The 24,632-nt window shown below is 43.7% G+C and overlaps 1 protein-coding gene across 7 annotated transcripts in view; it reads right to left on the bottom strand.

The window, feature by feature from the left end:
• Fry (FRY microtubule binding protein) overlaps window positions 1-24,632 on the bottom strand; it is a 393,449-nt gene that overhangs the window by 192,716 nt on the left and 176,101 nt on the right. For 6 of the 7 annotated variants that reach the window (XM_087902760.1, XM_087902759.1, XM_087902746.1 and 3 more), the window contains one exon: window positions 3,982-4,181. In XM_087902760.1, coding sequence (XP_087758886.1) covers window positions 3,982-4,101 — 120 coding nt within the window. In that variant the 5' untranslated portion in view covers window positions 4,102-4,181. Of the gene's footprint in view, window positions 1-3,981; window positions 4,182-21,299; window positions 21,548-24,632 lie in introns of those variants that run through there. The other variant, XM_087902755.1, reaches the window with a different exon arrangement.

Below are 24,632 nucleotides of genomic sequence, written 5' to 3'. Positions count from 1 at the left end.
CACCAAGCACCAAGTGTGGTGTGCATGCAGGTGAAACAGTCATACGCACAAAATAAAAATAAGTAAATCTTTAAAAACAAAACATTAACTGTCTACTATATGCACAGCATAGAAACTGGGGATGTGGGGAGAGATGGGAGGGCAGAGAGAAGATGGAGAAGACACAGGGACACAGGTGTTGTCTCTCTATAGGTTCCTGGGGCTTTTGCACCTGAATATTCCACCCCTGTGAAAATACAGGGTATGCTACGGTCTGATCTGTACACACATAAACAAAAGCTCCACAAAGCAGCACACACTCGTAAAACTACAGCATTTTCTATTCTACTCCATGGGATTATTCTAATTCAGTGAAGACAATACCTGACCCAGGAGGATAATATGGTGGTTCTAATGAAGCATGCATGTGCCTTCATGCGAAGCTGAGAATTCCAGGGGGCTCAGGATTCACAGATGCATGGTGGCAGGCAAGAAATGGGCTTATATACAGGTGCATGGCAGAAGTAAGGGTAGGGCAAAATCAAGGGACAGAAAAATAGGAAATGAAGGTTTTAAAAAAGATGAGAGAGGCAAAGGCATGCTTAGGCAGGAAGGATCAGAGAGGAGAGACGGTGACATTCCTGCCACTTTGCTGTCTGTTCACAACCCTGCTCTGGGAACTCATGCTTGGACACACAGAGGCTTATTCCTTCTTTTATCAGCATGGGAAACAAAGCAGGAACTCCACAGATCATTAAAGCAGAAATGTGGACAAAGAGGACCACAGCTCTCTTGTGCAATATCCGGAAATGTTGTGTGGAATATATGCATTTTTAAAATGCAGAAATGAGTTGACAAGACAGACCAAGGGCAAGGAAGGAGATGGCATCATGGCTGCCCATAGGAGGGCTCTTTGTCCCATTATTCTGCAAGCATTTTGGTTATCTACATGAAGATAAAAAGAGGTTTGGGTCTCCAGGGGAGGGATACTGGAAATATAAGACCTTATAGAAACTCTGCTCTAAAATGAAAACAATCTATTATTTGCAAACATTGTCAGGTACAGGCCTTTGAGAGCTGGTATCACAGCGCAGTCACTTACAGAGGGACAGAAAATACACGCCTAAGATGACAGAATGCATAAAAGAGACTTGTGAATGTAAGGAAGGAACAGAATACAGTAAAACCCCAGAAACCGTTAAATAGACACTAAAAGGGAAATAAACAGAACTTCCGGGGATTAAGAATATAATTGCTAAAATTAAAATTCTGCATAGGAGGCTTAGGTAACATATCAGACAAAGCCCAAGAGAACACAAATAAATTGAAATATAGGTCTGAGAAAATTACTCAGGATGCATTAGAGATGAAGTGTGAGCAATGATAGAACAGTAAAAAGATACATAATATAATATAATATAATATAATATAATATAATGCATAAAGAAGTAAAAATATTGGCTAGAAAGTGATGATGCACACCTTTAATCCCAGTACTTGGGAGGCAGAGGCAGTTTGAGGCCAGTCTGGTCTACAGAGTGAATTTCTGGACAGCCAGGGCTACACAGGGAAACCCTGACTTTGGAGGGGGGATGTCAGATAATGTGTATTAGGAATGGGTAAAGATGATAAAAGGCTATACTCTTATAAAGAGTGGTCAAGAATTCCCCAGACTTCATGAATGAATGAATGATATGAGTCTGAATTCAAACAGCAGAATCCCGAGCACAAAAATAAATTCACATGCAAACACAGAGTAGTTAAAGTTCAGAGCTCCAGAGACAAGGAGAATAAAAAGTAAACAATCTACAAAAAATAAAACAAAAAGACTTTTAAACAGGAACCAAAGGTAGCTGAGTCAAACAGAGCTTCGAAGATCTCATCTAAAGGTCCAGAGGACAAAGGAGTCCACCCAGAATTCTATACCCAGCTGAACTATCACCGATGCCTGAGTGGGGACGATGACGCCGAGCTGAGTAAGAGAGAGTGCTTCCTCTGACTTTTGTGTTTTGAGATAAAAATATAAAAATGACATAGATGACCTCACTTATCTTGCTTAGGACACAAGAAAGACAAAACAAGGATAACAGTAAATGAGAATGAAGGTGATTAAATGTCCCCATGAAGTATTAAAGAATAGAATAAAATTATTGACTTTTTTATAAATATTAATGACTCTGACTTGAGCATCTTTTGAGTACAAATAGAAACGTTGCTGAGCAAGTGAGAGATGCTTATACAGATATCAATGAAGAAGAAAACAAATTTGATTTCTGTGGGACATTTTTTTCTTCCATCTTGCTTCCTCCACTTAGCATAGCTCTTTGGGTACCAAAAAGTCATATATGGAACTTCCATGTGCCACAGCAAAGGCTTTATTGCCCACCATCTACTGAACATCTATTGATGTTGCAGTGACATCAGCTCTCTCTCTCTCTCTCTCTCTCTCTCTCTCTCTCTCTCTCTCTCTCTCTCGTCATCAGAATTAGCTTTCTTCCTGATATTTGTCCTGCAAGTTTCTCTCCTCTCCCTAAGTCTTTAGATAGACTTCTACACCCTGCCTTTCATCCATTAATCTGTATTTGAAGTAGAAGTGACACCAGATTGTTTAAAGTATTAGATACAGCCTGGCACGATGGTGCAAGCCCGTAATCCCAGTACTTGAAGGGAGATGGAGGCATGAGTTCAAGACAAGCTTGCCACAAACCCAGTCTGAGACCCTGTCTCAGAATGACAATAAAACCCCCAAATAGTGTAAAAGAGCAAACACACAAACAAAACATAAAACAAAACCAAATCCATGTTAACTGGTAAATAATCTTCCCTCGGATCCACAGAACTAGAATATCTAGTGATCGTCAAATGTGCTGAGGGCTTAGCTTAGTCTTTAGCTCTATGCGTCAGTTAGCAAGCATGGATACTCCTGTGAGGTTTAGCCTGAAGAAAAAGAATACTTCTATTTGGAAAGGATAGGAAACAGCTCCCAGGAGATGAAGTATCTAAGCACAGCATAGAGTAAAAAAAAAATGTATGTTCTAGAAGACCCTGCTCAGCATGTGGACACATCACCCGTGGTGCTTTGCTTTCCCCAGTCACCGGCTCTTGACTTTCCTAAGTTCTTCCAGACATAGTTTTGAGGATGCTAACCCCTTTGTCACCTCAAGATGCTTGTTTTTGAGCAAACAGGAGTCCTTCCCCCAGCTCTCTTCTGGGCTTAAGGGAAGCTTGGGCAGGGGTCTCATAGAAGTATGTAGTTTTGAGAGTCTTATCTTCAATGATAAGACACTCCCTAAGTAGAGATTCACAGTGCCCCTGAAAAATGAATCTATCTATCTATCTATCTATCTATCTATCTATCTATCTATCTATCTATCTATCTATCATCTATCATCTATTTATCTATCTAATATCCATCTATCATCTATCTAATGGGCTGTCTTTCTATCTACATCTAAGACATGCATATGTTTTCGGTTATATAGAAACCAGGCTGGACAAGTCATGGAGAATGAGTCAGTAAGCAGCAATCCTTCATGGCCTCTGCATCAGTTCCTGTCTCTAGGTTCCTGCCTTTTGCTCCTGCTATCACTTCTGCTGCTGATGGACTGTGAGCTGTCAGATGACATAAATCCTTGCCTTCCCAAGTTGTTTTTGGTCATAGCGCCTGTCACAGTAAGAGGAAACCAAACCAAGACACCAGTTTTTGCTTATCATGCATGCACATCCTCCTGAGTACTTTAAACTCACCTCTAGGTGACTTATAACACCCACTACAGTGTAAATGCCCATGGAAAGTTGTTATGATTCAGGATGGTCTAGGACCTGTGATCTGTTCACTATATGTAGTTATAGCTTCCGCCTGTCGTTTTTTTTTTTTGTTTTTTTGTTTTTTTTATCTGAGCGTGATTGGGTGAACAGACCTGGGACCCATGGATCTAAAGTACCAGTCATGTCCAGAGCAGAGAAAACTTTAAAAGAGGTCCTCTCACAGCCCATGCTCACCAGAGGCTCCGCCATGATGATCCGAATCTTGCGCTCTGCCTGGGTGGTGAAGTTGACAAACAAGCTCTTGAGGACGTACTCTCCTGGCTTGCTGTCTGGGTCCACGTTGATGGGCAACATGGTCGGGGGTCCTTTCTCCCTGTGGGTCCCGGAAGCAGGTGGAACCGGAGGCTTGATGTAACCGTTGCCAACCGGAGAAGCTGAAAAACAAGGTTGACTTTTACTGGGTGAAAAGAAAGTCATAAATATTCATATGGTGTATGCTAATAAACCATAAATGGAAGACTATGAATCATAAAAAGGTCATGCTTCAAAGCATAGCCGGGCCTTACTCTCTAGAAATGGTGCTGGAATTTAAGTACTCTGATTATACGCTTTTTTAAATATATATATTACAATCAAATACATCATCTCAAAAGTCCCGTTAACCACATGGACATAGCTGATAAATTCTACAACATTTAGGATGTTTGGGGCTTCTTTCTGAATGACCTAGGCAAGTGGTTTAAAGAGAATTGGAAAAAGTGATTTCTTCTCTAGGTTTTTGAATGGCAAACTCTCTGTCTTCTCTATTTCATAGTCAAAGAAATTCTTGGGTCATTGCTTCCACAAGTTTCTATGAACCAATTATCAAAACTCAGCTGGCTGCTGCTCTCCAAAGAAAAGGTTTTAGAAGCTCAAGCCTGCAATCCTAGTACTTGGGAGGCTGAGGTGGGAGGATTTCTGGGAGTTCAAGGACAGCTTAGTCTACAGTAAGCGCTTGTCTCATGAAAGGGGAAGGAGATCCCATCTGCCTTTCCAGGCCCCTGTTTGCATCCATCTCTCAAGCCTCATCCGCGAAACTTCTATTTGCAGACGACGATGATTAGTATGGAGACGCAAAACTGAGCAGAGAATAGGAGATCATAGAATGCTCCGCCCCAAGCCCCGCGCCACCCCCAAGGCTCAGGGATCGTGGCAGAAGAGAAAGCAGAAGGGGTGTAGGAGCCAGAGGCGGCGGGTGACAAGGAAACAGTGTCTTCAGGACGCAGCTGGGCAGTTGCACATGTAATTCACATGGGTTGTAACAGCATGCACGAGCTGTGTGCAAGCCCAAGCCAGACAAACCCCCGTGCCGAGAGGGAGCTGCTGGGGAAGTAAGGGTCCACTGTCTTCAAGAGTGAGGTCCACCATGCTCCAGCGAAGACCATCTATCCGAGAAGATTTTGTACAGCACAAACTGGTCTCAAAGGTTTTTTTGTTTGTTTGTTTGGGGGGGGATATGGAGTTGGGGGGACAGGGAAGGGGGGTCTGGGAAGAGTTAGAGGAGCAAATAGGATCTAAACACACGGTAAGAAACTTGAAGTTCTCAAAGCTCTATTATTCAAGGGGAAGAGAGGTTCTACCGATGATGTCCAAGGTATAAAGTGAGCTTTTCATTCTCACCACCGCTTGACCAAATTGCAACGCCTGGTTTGAGTTCTACAAGATGTGCAGAATGCTATTTGCACTTATCCCAAAGCAGGGGCAGTCATCAGGGCTCCTGGGAGGGGGTGGGGAGCTGGGAGGGTGGGCAGGGATCTTCACTCAGAACACAATTTAATGGAAAAGAGTTTTAATCAGATAGTTGCTCAATATTATTTTATTTATAAATGTAAATGTCCCTTCCCCACAAGACAGGGTTTCTCTGTGTAGCCCAGCTGTCCTGAAACTCGCTCTGTAGCCCAGGCTGGCCTCGAACTCAGAGATCCTCCTGTTTTGCCTTCTGAGTGCGGGGATTGAGGGCCCCCACTGCCTAGCAAATAAAGTTTCTAATTCTCCCCCCCATCCCCGCAATTTCTTTTGCTTGTTTTACTTTGCTTTCCTTTTTTGAAAGAGTCTCACTTTATAGTCCAGACTGGCCTCAAACTCAAGGCAATCCTCCTGCCTCAGACTCTCAAATGCTAGGATTACAGTTATCTGTAACCATGGCTGTTTAGGAGATATGTGAGTTTCTAAGAGAGGAGGAAAATTCTTGTATCTGCTTTCTGATCAGGTGCCAGCTTCCCCATGAAAAGCATAAGATCAAGGGTGGTGAAATAGAGATATTAGAATGAAGAAGGTGAGGCAGAGGTAAAACACGGCCTTTAGAGGGTACAAATAGTTTGGGGCACAGGCATTAGGGAAAGGAGTCGCGGGAAAGGAGAAATCCCAGCTCTCCGGGAATGCTTATTCTAGAGACGACCATTCCAAGGCAGCTGACACAGGTCAGTATTGTTCACGCCTGCCTGGTCTCTTGATGCTCTTGGCCAGTGGACGCCTTGTGGAAGTAGGGCACTGCCCGACTGCAGCGCAGAGGGACATCCTATCTGCACTATCTTCCTACTGTATCAAGGTCACCATGCTTCAGAGACCAGAGACCTGAATGCCAATCAAAAACCTTCATTTGGAAACAATGCTGTATTCTGTCTGGTGTCCCACAGGGCTGAATGCATTTAGAGAAGCCAGCAGGAACTGAGTTGATGTAAAAGACAATCACAAGATGCTGGGACCAAACGCATAAGGATAGGGAGGGGACGAGCAGGACAGTGACACCGGCACACCTCTGGCGACGTCACAGATAACCCGGGCACCAGAACACCTCTCGTACAGTCCTTCTGCTTACAAGTCCAGTGTACCTCTCCACGGTTGTTTTTAAAAGAGTATCCACCTGGGCATCTAATCTGATGTCTTTGAAGTACAGAGTCCACTGCATGATCAAGCCAACCGCCCCAGAGTCAACGCAGAGAGAGAACGCAGGGAGAACCCCCTCTTGGGCTGTTGTGAGTTCACACACCTTGTCTTGAGAGGTGGGGGCACGGGAAAGGTGAGGGACCTTGAGACAAATTCATTCCAGTATTTCAGAAGGCCCTCTTTATATTAGCGTCATGAATTTCCAACAAGTGCTAGCCTCTGTTGACACCATTTTTTGGAGGAAAGTTGACAGGGCAGCTTTTAGTTAAACTGCTCCCGTGGGTGACTGTGTATCTGAAAATCAGGAAATGAACACACCCTGGTCATCAAAATTGATGCCAACTCATCCCCAGGCTAAGCCTGGTGGTACAGGAGTGTAATCCCAGCCCTTAGGAAGTGGAGGCATGAAGAACAGACGTTTGAGGCTAGCCTGGTCTACACAATACCCCATTTCAAACAACAAACAAACAAACCAAACCAAACCAAAAATACCCACAATAATAACAACATAAAGACCACCTCTATTTAGTCATTACCATAGATAAAATCATGAGACCCTCTCATTGGTTGCTCTTCATCTCTACATTGTTAATTTCATTTGTCCAAAATGGAAGAAGAAAAGTGACAAAACAATCGATGTTGACGTTCTAAGTTTACTACAGTCTTCTCTTCTTTCATCTCCTCTCTGGCTTTTTGAGACACCATCTCTAGCCAGGGTAGCCACAAGTCCTTCATATAGTTAAACTTCTAATCATCCTTCCTACATCACCAACATTTCCAGGACCAATGCAAACGCCCCTTACAATCAAAAACTCAGCTACTGTCTTATAATGATGCTGGGAAGAAGGTAAAGGCAGCCTTGGTGAAGTTTGTGTGTGTGTCTAAGAGAGTCCAGATACTCTTGGCCACCAGGACGCTCTTCCAGTCCATTCCTTTGGTCTGCCCCGTATCTGGGCATCTGTTTGGGTGGAGACTGGGATTCTAGCGGTCTGTGACAGGCAGGAGTCACCTGGGCAGCAAGTTTATGGTCCTCAGTTTATGAAGCACGCACCTTTGAAAAGAGCCACTCTCCTGGTTTGCCCAGCAGGGCAGGCAGAGCACACAGCCATCTTTTCAAAGAACCAGGTGTTGTTTGTAAATGCTCCCCTTCCAGAAGAAATACTGAGCGTCTGAAATAAAATACCTGTACTCCCCCCACCCCCGACCCCGTATCCCCAACCAACCCTCTGAAGTAGGTACACTTCTTAGAAAAGGTGGGCTAATTAACCCAACTACTTTCTAGAGACCAGTGGCCTTATTTTTCCAACTAAGGAGTCAATATGTAAGGAGTTTGTCCATGTTTGGAAGGAAAGTCTTCCTTCTGTTGGTTCTCAGTACTTTGTTCACCTTCGCATGCCAGGGATAAACTCTGTTGTAAGGAGTCTGGGTATCATTCTTTAGAAATAGACAACTCTCAATCCCAGGTCCCTCTGTTCCCTGAGATTCACTTTGTTTACCAGTACAGGAGCATTACATAACATATAAGGAGGCTGCAGCTGCCGTGAGAACTTGCCATGCCAAGTAAGAGTGATAATAAATTGTCTACTAACATGTTTACGATGCTGCTTAGGAAACGGAAAGTTGAAAGGTACTGCGGCTTCTCAGAACGACCAGAAACTCTGGGAGTCAGAGAAAGTAAACGGGTGAGAAGAAAAAAATACCCTTCTACACACAGCAGCAAAGAGTTGTGTTTAGAGTAATTCTCACCCTGTGGTGACGGCACACCCCTTTAATCCCAGCACTTAGGAGGCAGAGGCAAACTGATCTCTGTGAGTTTGAGGCCAGCTTTTGTTTTTCTGTTTTGAAAAAAAAAAAACAACCAAACAAACAAAGAACAATTCTGAAGAATAATACTAAGAAAAAGACAGTATTAAAAAAAAGAAAAAAAAAGACAGTCCTGGGAACAAGAAAATCAATTTGTTGAGCATCAGCAAAAGGTTGCTTTACAAATATCAGGATATTGGGGGTTGGCTAGCAAGATGGCTTAGAGACTGAGAACACTGACTGTCCCAGCAGAGGTCCCAGCTTTGCTTCCCAACATTCACGGAATGAATACATTCCTCTACTCTTTTGAGTTTTTCAGCCATTTTCAAATTGCGTTCCTTCATGCTTAAGGGTCTACAAACATCCCAACATCCCTTGGATAACAGGAATTCTTCTTCTTCTTCTTCTTCTTCTTCTTCTTCTTCTTCTTCTTCTTCTTCTTCTTCTTCTTCTTCTTCTTCTTCTTCTTCTTCTTCTTCTTCTTCTCCTTCTCCTTCTTCTTCCTTCTTCTCCCTTCTTCCTTCTTCCTTTTTACTCCTCCTCCTTCTTTCTCCTTCTCCTCCTCTTCTTCTTCCTTCTCCTTCTTTTGGTTTTTCAAGATAGGGTTTCTTTGTGTGGTCCTGGCTGTCCTGGAATGCACTCTGTAGACCAGACTAGCCTCGATCTCAGAGATCTGCATGCCTCTGCATTCCAAAACTTCCCACATCACTTAGCTTTTTATTTTTTTAGAGATTTAAAACAATTTTTATTTTAGTGTGGTATAATTAAATGTAATTATATTATACTTAATATAACTTTTTCTTTCTTCTCTTTTCAAAACAATTTTAAATTTATGTATGGGATGGGCATGTGTGTGTGTTTGTGTGTGTGTGTTTGCAGGTACATCTGGAGGCTGAAAGAGGGTGTTGGATCCCCTAGAACTGGTGTTAGAGACAGTTGTGAATCACCATGTAGGGGCTGGGAACTTTAGCCAGGTCCTCTGGGAGAGCAGCCAGTGTTCTTACCTTCTGAGCCATCTTTCCAGCCCGCACAGTTTCTTTATCTAGTCACAGCCTCTAGCATTCCATCCACGATTAACAGTCATGATTCTCACCGTGTTTTTTAAAGTCAGTCCGTGTCATCAGGCCAAACCCTAAAGTTACAGTTAGTCTGTTGCGTTGTCAGCTATGGCAACTGCTTGCAGAAGTTAAGGTCCAGAGTGGGGTGTGATGGTGCCTGCTGATACCTGCAGTGCTTGGGAGACCGAGGCGAGAAGATCACAAGCTTGCTACTGCTACTCTACAAACACATGCACGCACGCATGCACGCACACATGCACGTACACACGCACACATGTTTGCAAACACACATGTAGGCATACACACGTATGTTCACACACGCACACATACACACACACACCTCTAACACAGGCAGAGGTATTAACATCTAGATTTTGATAATAACTGTACACGCCCACCTGCTGATCATCGAATTATCATATATCTCCAATCCCCAAGGGGCAGTATATGTGGAGGGGAACCACGCTGACCCTCCAGAGGACCTTGGACTCATAGCATTCACAGGCTATGTTTAGCCACACCCACAGATACCATAACAGAGCCAATCGTTGGAGGACGAATGAGAGCCTGGTAAGACCCCCACCCTCAGAGCAGCTGAATCCTGAAAAGTCTCAGGAATGCCTGCTGCTTATGCTGGAGGTGGAGAAAGCACATCTGCTAATGTGGATTCTGCTCCGGCATGAGCAGGGATTGGATTTCAGCAGATAATACAATTAAAAACTGAGGGCTTCGAGGATGAGGTTTCTTACCGACCTACACGGTCAGGCAAGGTCTATACAGCCTCATACGTCTGCAGGCCTGGAGACCCTTCTGCCAGGCTTGTATAACCTTCTGAAGCACAGCGCACTGAGAACTGGGCACCGAGGACCTGGGGAGCATCCGATACCTGACTAATGACATACCTCAGAAATGTGACTACTGACCGTAGACTCCCTAGATACACTGATGACACACACTGCTCCGCTTCCTTCCACCTGCGGCCTTACAAAACCATTTCTGTCTTCGGTGACTCCGAGAGCAGGGGAGAGAGAAAAGCAGTTCCGCCAGAGAGAGTCTGTGTCAAGTCACGGCCCCGTTCTTTTTTCTCTGTCGTCTGGGATCTTATCTTAGAAAAAAATGACCGCCGCACCCCAGTGGGTTCTCGTTCTAACTGCCTGTCATCCGCTAAGATGCAATTACACAGACTTCCCCCTGATTTTCAAAGTAGGCACTGTCACCAGAGCCTGAAAGAATGTCTGCCAAGACCTGCCAGCGAAGGAAGATGAGGTTACAGTGACATTTCAAGGTCCCTTCTAGCTCGAAGGAGATCAGATAACGAACAAGAGGTGGATAATCCTGATTTTCAACTTTCTCTCCAAGACAGCAGACAAAAGGCTCATTCATGTGTCCTCTCCTCATTCGTTCCCTTTGCCCCTAACCCAGGGTCTCATAGCCTCGGCTAGTCTCAGAGCCCAGGCTGGCCTTGAACTCCTGATTCTCTCGTCTCCACTTCAAGTGCCAGGGCTAAAGGTGCCCATCACGACACTTGGCTTTTACCTGCGATTCGTCAGGAGGCTGGACATGATTGTGCTGGAGAGGTAGGGACTGGAGAGGTGGCTCAGTCATAAGAGCACTGACTGCTCTGGCTGAGGACCTGGGTTCGATTCCCAGTACCCACATGGCAGCTTACAATCACCTGTAACTCCAGTTCCTGGGGATCCAATGACCCCATCTGGTCCTCATGGACACGGCACACATATGGTGCACAGACCCACATGCAGGCAAAGCACTTCCCCGTGTGTGTGTGTGTGTGTGTGTGTGTGTGTGTGTGTGTGTTAGCATACATGTATGTGTGCTAAAAGGGTTACTATTTTTTTTAAAACTTCCATCATCAAGCCTTGGTAATTAACCCTCACCTTCTCATGAATTAACATGAGCTAATGAAGATTTATACCTTATTCTCTCTTCAGACAAAAGCTTTGCAAACATCCCTGGTGTAGGAGGATCTGCTTTCTATGTGTTGCTTCTTTCTATGTGAGTGGTGAGGGTGTACTGGTAATGGGTGCAAGTAATTCTGTTCCAGTGTTAAGGGGCCGGTTAACAGGCCAATTGTTAGTTCTTTTGGAGAAATAAGGCACTGGTATTAAAGTTGAGACAGCACAAGAGATCATTAAGACAGTTTTAGAGTTTAGTCCCTGGTTTCTACATGCAAGGGGCTTTAATATTACTGATTTGGAACACGTAAAGGCTGCCCTTCAAAATGCACTGAAAGAGTGAGGGCCAGAAGAACTCCCCATAGCGATATTTTCACTTTGGTGCCTAGTCAGAGATGCTCTTCTCAGTGATGGCATAAAAGCAAAAGAGCAATTAGAGAGTCTGAACAAAACCCTTGAGGAGATTCAGGAAGTAGAATCTGTGAATTCCATTAAGAGCTTTGAGGAGGGGGAAGTTAAGAGTATTAGAAAGGATATAGAAGAGGAAGAAGAAATTTTAGAAAAGGAGATTTCACTGATAAAAAAGAAGTTAGAAAAAGAAGAAAGGAAGGGAGAAAACAGAGATGTTTCCACAAGACCTCTGCCACAAAATCTATTCCTTGCCACTTCAAATCCTTGTACTGCTGCTTCTGCCCCTATAGACTAGAGGCAGAAATCTGAGAGATCCAAAACAGACTAAATAATCTAAGTAGAGAAGGGCAGATTTATCCTGTTGTGGAAATTATTGATCCGCAAGGACAGAGGATCAGGCAGTATAGCCCCCTGGCCTTTAAGGATATTAAGCAGTTAAAAAAAAAAAAGCAGCAGTAGCCCAGGCTGGCCTCGAACTCATGATCATCCTGCCTCTGCCTCCTTCAGCAAATCCTACGGGCATGCGCCACTACAACCGGCACAAAGCAAAAATGTTTCTGAACATCAAAGAGTTACAGGCAATGCAATAGGACACGACTCAAACATAAAAGACCTCTAAATGGGTCATAGTGTTAGATAGACATACGTAGGCTTGGGAGAGAGAAGAAAAAAAGAATATAGAGAATAAAGTTAATGCTTTAAAAAAAAGGGGGTAAAATTTTTAAAGAAACAGAGTACAGATAGTTATAGATTAAAAGAAATAAAGAAAAATAAGCCATGTAAAAATGGAAAATTCACAGAGAGTTTGGATTCTGTATATTATTGTGTTTTCTTTCAATTTTTTGACTGTGAAGGAGCTAAGTACAGAGAGACATTTCATTGTGTGGTCTGCTAAGCTAATCCAACATGTATATTATAAAGCTATCTTGACTTTAGAATTTGGATCTAAGGATACGATGCTTTGGAAAAGAGGTTTTTCTTTTGTTTTCACAGAGGATGAGACCCTGTGGATTGCTTTTATTCCAATATGGTATGATAGACCACGCCCTCCTGAAAGGTTGCTGTGAACACGCTCAAAAAATTACTTCACTCAACTGCCAACTGAGATGAACCTGACATACAGGATACACCATAAAAGACCTGATTAACAGTGCCCCCATACAGCAAGAAGCAGTTTGGAGAGAAATAACTGTGCCCATAGTCCCAAATGTTGTTTATAAATGTTCTTTTACATTTAAAGGGGGATATGGTATAGATATGAATAATTTACATTGGTATAAATCTTGGTTTATTGATAGAAATTTAAGGTCAATTTTGTTATATGTATATGTATTTCTGCTCTTGATTAAGGTACTGTGATTGTGTGGCTCATTTAAAATGTAATGTATAATTAGGAAATTAAGGTTGTTAATAGATAATCATCAATAATAGTCAAGTTTGTAGTCATGTTAGTTAGATTTTCCAGATGTGCATAGATATATTTCAGATAGGCATTCTTTATGTCTTTCAAAGACTACAGAATATGGCATTTAATGTTTTAATAACTTAGGGATTTTCATGACAATGAGACACGTCTGCTCTTGGCAGCACCAATCTACTTCAAGAGGAAGATGGGCATTGAAGAGGCTCCGTTATATATATATATGGAGTTCGTTAACCATTTGGGCAAGAAACTGCTCTTGCCTGGACTGATGTATAAACTGGACACAAAGAATCCACAGAGAGAGGACTGCTGAACTTGCCTAAAGGTGAGAAGGTCTTTCGGGGTTCCTGATTCATGAAAGAGTCTGCGAGATATTCTGCAGGACACAGCAGATAGTGACTGAACCGTCATTGAAATTTCCTGCTTCATGGAAATGTCTGCTGGATACTATGGGCTGAAGGCCGAAGATGGATGCCCCCCAATGGTACAAAAGAACTTTGGGTAACTGTACGGGTAGCGAGATGTCTCTGTCATTTCTAGAGTTTTGGAAGTTTCTTACTTCTTGTTTACTTAGGTAATATTATATCCTTCTGGAGTCTTTGATGGAGTTGAAGAATAGATAGATATAGTTTTCCATTGTTATGATAAAAGATAAAATAGATCTAAATATTTCAGTTCTTGCTTGATAACTGTTTTGTTATATGTAATTTTACTATGTTAAAGTTAAAGCCTTCTTTTTTGTTTAAACAGAAAAAGGGGAAATGGTGTAGGAGGGTCTTCTTTCTAGTGTTGCTTTAATTGGTTAAATAAAGAGACTGCCTTGGTCTTTTGATAGGACAGCAGCTTAGATAGACAGAGTAGAACAGAAGGCTGGGAGAAAGAAAGCAGAGTCAGGCAGACACCATGGCTCTCTTCTCTGAGATGGACGTAGGGTAGACTCATCCCGGTAAGCCACAGTCATGTGGTGATACACAGATCTAATAGAAATGGGTTAATTAAGATGTGAGAGTTAGCCAAGTAGAGGCTAGATATAGTGGGTTAGGCAGTGTTTAAATGAATATAGTTTCCGTGTAGTTACCTTGGTTAAAGCTAGCCGGGAACTGGGCCACAGCCCGCTGCTCCTTTTACAACACATCCCAACCTTCCAGATACACCTTCATTCCTACTCTGCTGCCAGCCACCTTTCAGTAAAGACTAGAAACCCCCCATGGTGTGGACAGCCACCAGAGGAAGCCTGGTATTCCTCGTTGTAACCTCTAGACTCATGTTTAACACTTAACCTTTTAAAAATATATATACATCATGTGTTGAGTGTCTGTGGTCCACACTCCCTGTGCTGGTGCAGTCTCTGCCCTGGGCTACCAGGAGGCAGACAGTATGGAATAGTGGGTGCCTGGCCCAGGTCGGAGGGGATGGGCAAGGTTCTGATACATTTGCATGGAGAATGACTCCTTAGCCAGAGGGAACAGCCTTAAGGCATGTGCAGAATCTGCTGAGCATCTTCCTTCTCTGAATCTCCATATCCTGTCCCCACAGAGCATCCCTGTATATGCTTGGGCTTTGTTGTCAACCAGTGGCTGGAGTGTCCTCAAGAACAGGGCTGCCTTGTCTTTATCATAAGCACTTAGCAATGTGCCTGGTGGTTCTTTTGCATTTGTTGATTTGACTTCATCCAATCCCACAATATGGAATTTGTGTGGATGAGATCAACAGAGTGTATGGACTAATTTAAACTTTTATCTTGTAGAAAATGGAGGTATTTTTCCCATTAGAATCAGGTCTTGAGTGGCAAGCCCAGGAGCGTGGACTTGATTTAGAGGGCCAACAAGAACCGATAGATCCCAGGGCAAATGCTGATCTGATGTTGCTGCATAGGTTCAGGTAAAAAGAAAAAACAAAAGAAAGAAAGAAAGAGAGAGAGAGAGAGAGAGAGAGAGAGAGAGAGAGAGAGAGAAAGGAAGGAAGGAAGGAAGGAAGGAAGAACGAAAGAAAGAAAAGAAGGAAGGAAAGGAAGAAAACAATTTGGAGCAACAACACACATGAAAAGAAGATGCTACAGTGAGGAAAAATAATAAAGGTAGGAACGAGGTGGTACCTGCTGGAATCTATATCTTAGATCAATGGATTTAAATCCTGCCATGTTGCCTTTGCTTCAGAAAGCGAATATACAAGCTATTCTTCTGGTACAATGGCATAGTGATTGAGGTGCTTAAGAAGTGAGTTTAAATGACTGCCTCACAGGCCTTTCTTAAAACTCACTGCCTCGGCAAGATTTCGGTCAGAATTCTTGAAAACTGTTGGCTATGTAGCCCAGAAAAGATGGTGTGGTCTTCAGTCTCTGAGTCACGGGACAGGGAGGCTGACATTACAGGAGAGAGGGAATTATGAATCTTATCCTGCCTCTGCGTTCATCAAGACGGAGAAGCATTATAGAGAACAGCCATACACCAGGATGCCGTCCTGAGTCTGGAGCCATCAACAAGGAAGTGGAGATCCTACATACTTAGCTCATTTTATGTGTGCGCCAGTCTCTCCGAGTTAACAAATCACGAAACTCAGGAGGGTCATGGGGTACTCGCGGTTATGTAACAACCAAATGGGTGTGGATTTTGTCTAAATCTTGATCCAACCAAACTAACTGTTCAAAACACATTTTGCTTATGTGAAAACATGGAATGTGGAACGTGTGTTAGGTGTCAGCAAAGCATCGAGGGTAATCTTGTTAGATATAATTATAGTATTTTGGGTAGCTAAGAGGACATCTCTGTTTTCTAGGATGGACACTTATTATAGGTCTTCAGAGAAATGTTGCTTACATTTGATTCTAAATACTTCAGTAAAGAAAACCAAAGCCCTAAATAGACCTACGTGACTAAATCTTGATAACTGTCAGACAGGATACTGATGCACTATATGGCATATTATACAATTATCTCTCCTTTTAGATTCGTTTAAGCATAATAAGATGGTTTACAAGTAAAACAAACTGAAACAGAATAAACAAAGGAAAAACACAGGAGTGGGACATAAGGTGTGTACATGTAATATCAGCATTTAGCAGGCTGAGGCAGGGGAATTATAAATTTGATATGAGCCTGAACTACAGTCAGTTCCGAGATAGCCTGGGCTACACAGAGAGTTCCACAGTCCCCTGAGCGACATAGCAATAACCTGACTCAAACAAACAAACAAACAAACTAAAATGGATAATGAAAATCAAAGCAAAATAAAAGCATGGTGGCACATGCCTTTAATCCCAGCACTCAGAAGGCAGAGGTGGGGGTGGGGGATTCTCCGAGTTCAAGGCCAGCCTGGTTTACAAAGTGAGTTCTAAGACATCCAAGGCTATACAGAGAAACCCTGACTTGAAAAAGCCAAATTTAAATAAATAGATAACGTATGACTTATTTTTAAAAAGTGTCCTGTATCTTATAAAAGCAATAACTGAGGGAGTCTACATGAGAACTTTAGTCTGAAAAAGTTGGTAAGCAGAAAACTGGACCCCAGAATCCCTCACTAAGGTTTTATGACCCATGCAGCACTGAGCAGTGTGGTCTCAGAGCAGTCACACAGACATGACACACACGAACTAAGGCAGGTGTCACTCCGGTATTCTTTGCCACACTCATGGTCCAATACGATTTCCTTACAGATTTTTTTTTTGAATACTAGCAAGGTGATTAACAAATTCATTCAATGGCAGGTTGCCATTAAGACCCCGGTGTGCACAAGGCACTCCGAGAAGCTCTGCAGAGCTAACAAAGGTAAATTTTAAAAGACGGGTTCAAAAATGTAAACGTTCCTACACGCCAGCACATGATGCTTGCTACAAGACCACACAGTCAGGCGGAACCACCAAGGCAAGAGCAGATGAATTTAGGAGGTCACTCATCCACTCAAGTGTTCATTTATTCAGTCAACCAACGTTCACTTCCTGAGGGCCCACTAGGCTCCACATCGGGTCCTATCCACTGAGGAGCAAGTCAGGCACGGTCCTCACTCTCACATAACCCACATGCATCCCATGTAAGTACACAGAGATATATGGCTACACAAGGCCAAGTGCTGGCCAGGCGGTTGTGACTGAGACAAGGGGGACATGCCTCTAGCATTGGGGGTTGCTATAGCTGGCTTCCCTGAGCTAGTGATGCAGATACTGAGAATCAGAAATAACTGGTGATAGACACCGTGAAGGGGCTTCTGGGTGACAAGAGGGGAGCCTGGGGGCTATAGGAATTACCCAGTGGGAGAAGGAGACGTCTGGCTTCTCCCAGCTCTCGTCTAGTTTCATGAGAGGCCATTCTTGACAGCCACCTTGATTGCTCCCTCCTGCTACCTCTGCGTCACCCTTCCCGCTGCCTCCTGATGCACGAAGTATACTTTTTTCTGTCTTCCTAACTATGCATCAGTGCCACAGGGGTGAGGAACTCATTCTATTCCCTTTGTAGTCCCACTATGTGGCAAAGTCTGAGGATTAATACTCAGAACCGGATGGATATTTGGTGCAGTAACTGCTAAGGAAGCGCGAAGAAGTACAAGGTCATGAGTTATCTCCAGCCTGGACAGCCTCCATTCAACCCTGCAAGGCTCCCTTCAAGACCATCAGGAGAGCTATTTCTGCAGCCACACAGTATTTTTCCATGTCAAACACCAGCATTCCCGGGAGGAGAATGTTGCATGCACATAATATACAGCTTGTAATTGTAACCGAGAATACAATTTATGCTGTATTAGGGATGCCTGACCTATTGGCTCTTTAAAGCCACGTTTGTTAGAGTGCAGAAGTGGCTCATTACAAGATACAGGGCCACTGGCATGTAGAGATCATTTTAAATTCGATGAAACAGAACAGAGAATATAAGAGAGTACCAGGTAGCGTTCTGCATGCTTTCAGTCTCTGGCTGTGACACATAGGTGTTCTGGGTCTGCGCGGAATGTGTTTCTTGCTGTGGGTGATGGTCTAAAAGACTCCAGATACTGAGGGGATCAGAGCCATTTACAGACCTCATTATCTGAGGTCTACCAGGATGACAAAAGACAAAAGGTATTTTTGGACATATCTATTGGACACATAAATCAAGCTTCAAGGGCAAGAGAAGAATAATTGGTGGTGTATTATACAGACAATATATCAGCAGCTGCTGCTTTTTGACAAACAAAAGGCTGCAGTTCAAAGTTATGGTAGTGGCTGTATTAATATAGCATGTGCTACTGAAGTATATACTTGCATACAGGTACAACATACAATGTGCATGGCAGTTTATAGTATGTAAGTACACCTATGCAAGCAATGATATGTATGTGCAAGTGTCTAGGAGAATTGTACAGGTACATTACACGATGCATATAACAAAAATCTACACTGCAAACATCTGTAGCCTGTGATGGGTTTCCAGTGCATTAGATGCAGTGGAAGCTCGACAAATGGACTGTAGAGATGGCTAAGGGTTAGAGCGCTGGCTGTTCTTGCAGAATTCTAAGGTTTGGTTCCAGGCACCCCATGGCAGCTCACAACTCTCCAGTTCCAGGGGATTCATTGCCCTCTTTATGGGCTGGTTAGTGTTTTATTTTTTTTTATCAACATTGCAATATTTAAAAGAAATTTGGTTCATATGACCTTTTTTCCTCTTTGGGTGCTGAACACATGTGGTATACATTTATACATGTAGGCAAAACATTCATATACATAAAATAAAAATAAATAAATCCTTTAAAATATTTTAGGCTCCATTAATTTTTTAATGTAAACGCCTGTAAGATTCAATGTAGCCTACTAGACATTTATAAGATGGTGCTACATCTATCAAGTCACTGAATTGGATTTGTTGATACTGAGCCTTTCTAAAAGTAGATTTTATATATTATAATCAAGAAAGACAGTCGAGCTGGGCCTGGTGACACACACATACAAAAACAGCAATACAAAGGCTGAGGGAGGAAGCTAGAGAGTTGGAGGCCAAAATGGACTACATAGTGAGATTCTGCCCTAAAACAAAACAAAATGTTGAGCATATTTGCAATCTTAGAACTGGGGGCATTGAGGCAGGAGGATTGCTATGAGTTTGAGGTCATTCTCGGCTACACAGTAAGTTTTAGGCTAGCATGGGCTATAGTGTAAAATCTTAATCTCAAAAAAACCCAGAACTAAAAACAAAACCAAACAAAAAACAAGAAAGCAGAGAAAGAAAGAAAGAGAGAGAGAGAGAGAGAGAGAGAGAGAGAGAGAGAGAGAGAGAGAGAAAGAAAGAAACAAAGAAAGAGAGAAAGAAAGAAAGAATGGAGGGAGGGAAGAAGAGAGACAGAGGCAGAAAAATAAATAGATAGATAGACAGATAGATAGATAGATAGAAAAATAGATAGATAGATAGATAGACAGATAGATAGACAGACAGGGAAGACAAGGAAGGGATAGATGAGCAAAGCAGGGAGAAGCCAGGAAGACTGTGGGAGAAAACTGCACAGCTAGAACAAGAGGGTCCACAGCACCTCTCCACACTACCTCATGACAAGGCTCGTGGGAAGTGTTTTTGTGTTTTTATTAAATACCCGAAACTGTAGGGGTTCTCCCTTAACCTATATGCTTATCACACATTGACAAAACTTTCAGAGGGAAAACTTCCCAAACCCGTACTATGTAGACCACAAGATGAAGAGGTCAAATTGTGACGAAGGGGGATTTTGTTCCAAGATATGGGAAAGCTATCATATCCAGGTATCTGACAGCGTCATTTTAGATGGGATTGCAGAATAACTATCAAGTCATTCGGTCTCCTGAATCTTTAATAAATGACCTTTAATAAAGAAACCACTCCCCCTCTGTTAGTGCCGTGTGCTAAGATTTCCCATGTGTAAATTGGTGTTTCCTACCATCATGAGAGAGTTAGACAACATTCACTATGCATGTAATTAACTCTGCCACACGACTTTTGTCTCAGTAACCTTCTGGAGTCGTTATGTGTATTTAAAAGTACAGTCTAGGGAGCCTAGAAAATGGCTCATCGACTGAAAGTGCCTGACGCCAAGCCCGAAGAGCCAAGTTCAATATTTGGAATCCACATGATAGAAAGAAAGAATTATCTCAAGTATTATCCTGTGATTTCTACACCCTGAGAAGCTTGTGTGCATGTGTGCACATACACAAACACACAAAACAAAATAATAAATGTACTTTTCAAAAAGGCTACCAGGGTTGGAGGGATGGCTCAGTGGTTAAAAACACTGGCTGTTCTTTCGAGGACCCAGGTTCAGTTCCCAGCACACATGGGGCTCACACCCATCTATCTGTAACCCCAGGATCTGATGTTCTCTTCTGACCTCCTCTGGCGCCAAGCATGCGTGCGGTGCACATACATGCAGGCAAAACATTCATACACATAAAATAAAAATAACTAGATTTCCTTTCAAATCCAAGATCGGGAGCACATCACTGATGAATGAAAGGCAGCGGCGTGCAGTCTAGACCCATTCAGTGCTGACCAACACAAACCTGATTTTTAATTCAGCAACAAAGAAAGAGAAGCATTGTTTCGTCTTAAACGTCAGAGAAGCTAAGTCAGGAGCACAGGAAAAACACTAAATCTAGGAGCCTTTCTGCATGTAGAGCAAAACAAGGGGATTTGCACAAATATTTAGAATGCAGCAAGATAAAACCCTACTTCTACTGAAATATCAAATTCTGTAGCATCGACAATATTCCAAATCCTTACAAGTTGCTTCTCTGGCTCAGCCATTTTCCAGCACAGACATGCAGAACCCTTTGGTGAAGTTCGTGTGCACAGAAACACTGCATCACACCCATGAAGTTATATGAAAGTAGAGCTTGAACCCCTGAGACGTTACAGTCCCAAGCAGAAGGCCTACCGGGCCCTTTCTCCCGTCAAGACAATCGCATTACAAGTCAGTCCCTGTGCCTAGAGGAACAGGCATCTCTCCCCGCTCCCCTGACACAAAGAGGACATTCCTCCGTCTCTCAGTCTGAAAACGGCGTACCAGTCCACAAGACAACCCCTTCAAACCTACCCAGGCCTTTGATGAGGCTGATCACACAGGATCTTCTCCAACAAGCCGTTGTAATCTCCATGGGCCTGAAGGGGAACCCACACAGTCCGGACACCGGCAACACAGTCTAGGTTTCAAAGCCAAAAAGCCGAAGGCTGGCTTCCATGGTCCCACCGCTACCAGCTAGCATAAGGTCCAAGGTGTATTTTTAGTCAGGTGAGAAAAACCTACAGTAGAAGACAAACTAAAACAGGCCTTCCATCCAGGGCGGGTTGTCCACGCCAGCTGCACAGGGCAACAGCGACTATAACTCACAGACTGTCTGTCTGTCTATATTTATCCACGAGAACATACTATGCTGACAGATTAGGGAAGCCGCTCCGGGCACTCCAGGAACATGAGCCTGACCCATGGTGTGTCATAACAGTCCACGCAAATCAAATACACGTGCCACCCCGCAGAGTCCACCGGCAGAGCCTGTGTCCCCATGCTGGAGAAATCTAAGGGCAAAGATAAGACGCGGTGGGTGATAAATGGTTGCTTTGGGAACCAGGGCCTCTGGACTCCAAGCACAAACACCTTTAAACAGCTTCTATTCAAAACTCAAAGTGGAGAATTCCTACTGGAAGCCAAGAGTCTGAAGAGAAACCGCACGCCCCAAAGGAAAGACAGAACACTGGACACCTGTTGATTATAACTCATAAATTTGAAAAACGATTGGGTAACCATTTGATAATAATAAAAAGAAGCTAGTAATTGCCGATAATAAGTGTGCTGCCTCAAAAGAAACCAGGAACAGGCTAAGGAGGGAAGGAGATGATGGATCCTTCTCTTTTGTTTTTGAGACAGGGACCCCCCGCCCACCCCATGTAGCCTTGGCTGTTGTGGAACTCACTATTAGACCAGGCTGAATTTGAACCCACAGAGATCGGCATGCCTGAACCTCTTGAGTGCTGGGATTAAAGGCGTGTGCCACGCCTACCGGCTGTACAAGTTGATCTTGCAATAGCATTATTCTCTCAGAAGAATCCTATGAGGTCAATGAAAATCTTCTTCTCCAGCACAGACACAGCTGTGAAGAGCCGGAAACCCAAGTCATTTTCTATTCTTGACTGGGACTAATTGAATGTTTTTCTTCAGTAATGGAGGCTGGAATTACAAAGCAGCATGGGAGGAGAGGTGCCGGAGGAACCGACACATTCCCCTGGGAGGGGAAGAATGTCCAATTACCAAAATGAACACTTACAGTGATCTCGGAGAGGCCACCGGCAGCAAAGATGCCCCCATGCTCCCCCTACAGCCTGCACATTTGGGACTTAGAGCATATTTATACAGAGCTGGCTGTGATAACAATGTGGCATCCATGATACTTGAATAAAGAATCCAAAACCAATGCTAAGACAACAGCAGTGTGCTCTCCCGTAACCACTTTCACTAACCTTGACTTGGGCTCAACTCCTCTGCTTACCACAGCTCTCCCAGCCTACTGTATTATGGGAAGCAACAAAATCAGCTAGCCCCCAGCGCAAGTGACGCTGGAAGAAAAGTCAGGATTGAGATAATCATATTTAAGAAATACTGAATAGATGAGGGGGGTGGTCCGCTCCTCCCTGGGGAGCCTGGTAGGAGGTAGGCATTGTAGAAGTGTGGTCAAACATGGTTGATACCAATAATGGGATAATAATAAGCTTTTCTTGCTTACTGCTAGCTCTCCTGACGTTTATTATCCTATAAATACGCAAAACGCCGACTTCCTAATTGACAGCTGTTAAACTCTTTCCTGGAGCATGGGCCTTCTTAAGTGGAGGACTGCCACTCAAACAGCCTCATGCTGGCACCTGCTGCTTTACGGCCCCGAGGAAGCCACACGGCAATGACAGCTTCAGTACAAACCCCACTCTCAAAGGCTCAGCCACAGCCAGGACTGTTCAAATAACTTGCAGTTCTGCACCAGCCTTTTTGCTAAGGAGCAAGCTCAGTGAACTCTGAGCGATCCCACAGCCTTATCTACCCAGACTCAAGGGGGTGGGGCATTTTCTCTAGTGGCCCAGAGACAGTAGTGACTGGGACAAAAGGGACAATGCCCTGATTGGTGGAAACCAGCGCTTCATTTGCATGCAGGTCCCAGGGATGGGTACAAAGCCCCCTTCCAGGCTATTTTAGCTCTCTGGTTTGGTCACTTCCTGAGCAGGTGGGAGGAACACCACCCTCTTGGGCCAACTGCCCCGGTGTTGCAAAATTATGCCCAATAAAAACAGTTTATAATTCCAGCACTCAGGGAACTCCTAGGCAGGAGGCTAGCCTGATCTACATAGTGAGGTCCAGGCTAACCATTATGTAGTGAAAACCTGTCTAAAAAAACCAAAACTAAAAGGGTCTTCCCCCAGTGGCCTTCCCCATTTTCCTACTTGGTTTTCTTTCCTTCTCCCTCTCCCTCTTCTTCTTTCCTTTTTTCCTACCTTCCTCCTCTTCTTCCTTTTTTTTCTTTAACCAAGCTCTTCTCAGTAGTTTGTTTGTCTTGAATCCACTTTGTAGGCCAGGCTAGCCTCTTGAGTGTCAGAATAATAGGCATGAGCAGCCACACCAGATTTTCCCATAGTCTTTCCTCAATTTTCGGTACAATTGGCCAAGCTAGTTAAACAATGAAAGGAATAGTGCCCCCCTAAGATGGCAGAGGAGGCGGAGCCTGGACAGCAGAAGCAGAGGAGAGGCAGTGGTGACCGTATGGTAGTGACAGCAGCAAGGGACCACAGGCATCCTAGAGCTGACCGCCACTGCTAACTGCCACCAAAGGTTGAGGAATCCTAACTTCCCAGGTCTACGTACACACTGGAAGCATGGGAAGGAAGCTAAGGTTCTTAGCATTGGAGTTAGGGATGTGTGTGTGTGTGTGTGTGTGTGTGTGTGTGTGTGTGTGTGTGTGTGTGAGAGAGAGAGAGAGAGAGAGAGAGAGAGAGAGAGAGAGAGAGAGAGAGCTATACCAGTAGAGGGCGCCACCCGCCACTGTTCCCGCATACCGCTACCATCTTATTGCTATCAAAGGCAGGGGGACACAAGCTGCCAAGGGCCTGGGGAGGCAGCTCAGCAGCTGGAGGTGCTGCCTTACAAGCCAGACCTCCTGAGTTCGAACATGGTGTAAGGGGAAAGGCAGCAGCGAGAGGAAGTTCCACAAAATTGTCCTTTGAGGGTCACATGCAGGTCATCCAATCAGAATTGGTCAGTCAGAAACATCTGTACTTAGGAGCAACACTAGATGCATTCAGTAGTTTATATTAATTAAAAAATAAGACAAGATATTTTAAAAGTAATGTCTTAGTACCAATATCAATGGTTACATTTAATTTGTCCAATGAC

The sequence above is a fragment of the Myodes glareolus genome, chromosome 2, assembly GCF_982192425.1.
Source record: "Myodes glareolus chromosome 2, mMyoGla1.1, whole genome shotgun sequence".
Lineage (NCBI taxonomy): Eukaryota > Metazoa > Chordata > Mammalia > Rodentia > Cricetidae > Myodes > Myodes glareolus.
The sequence above is the reverse complement of the archived record's forward strand: the minus strand, read 5'-3'. Positions and strand labels throughout refer to the sequence as shown.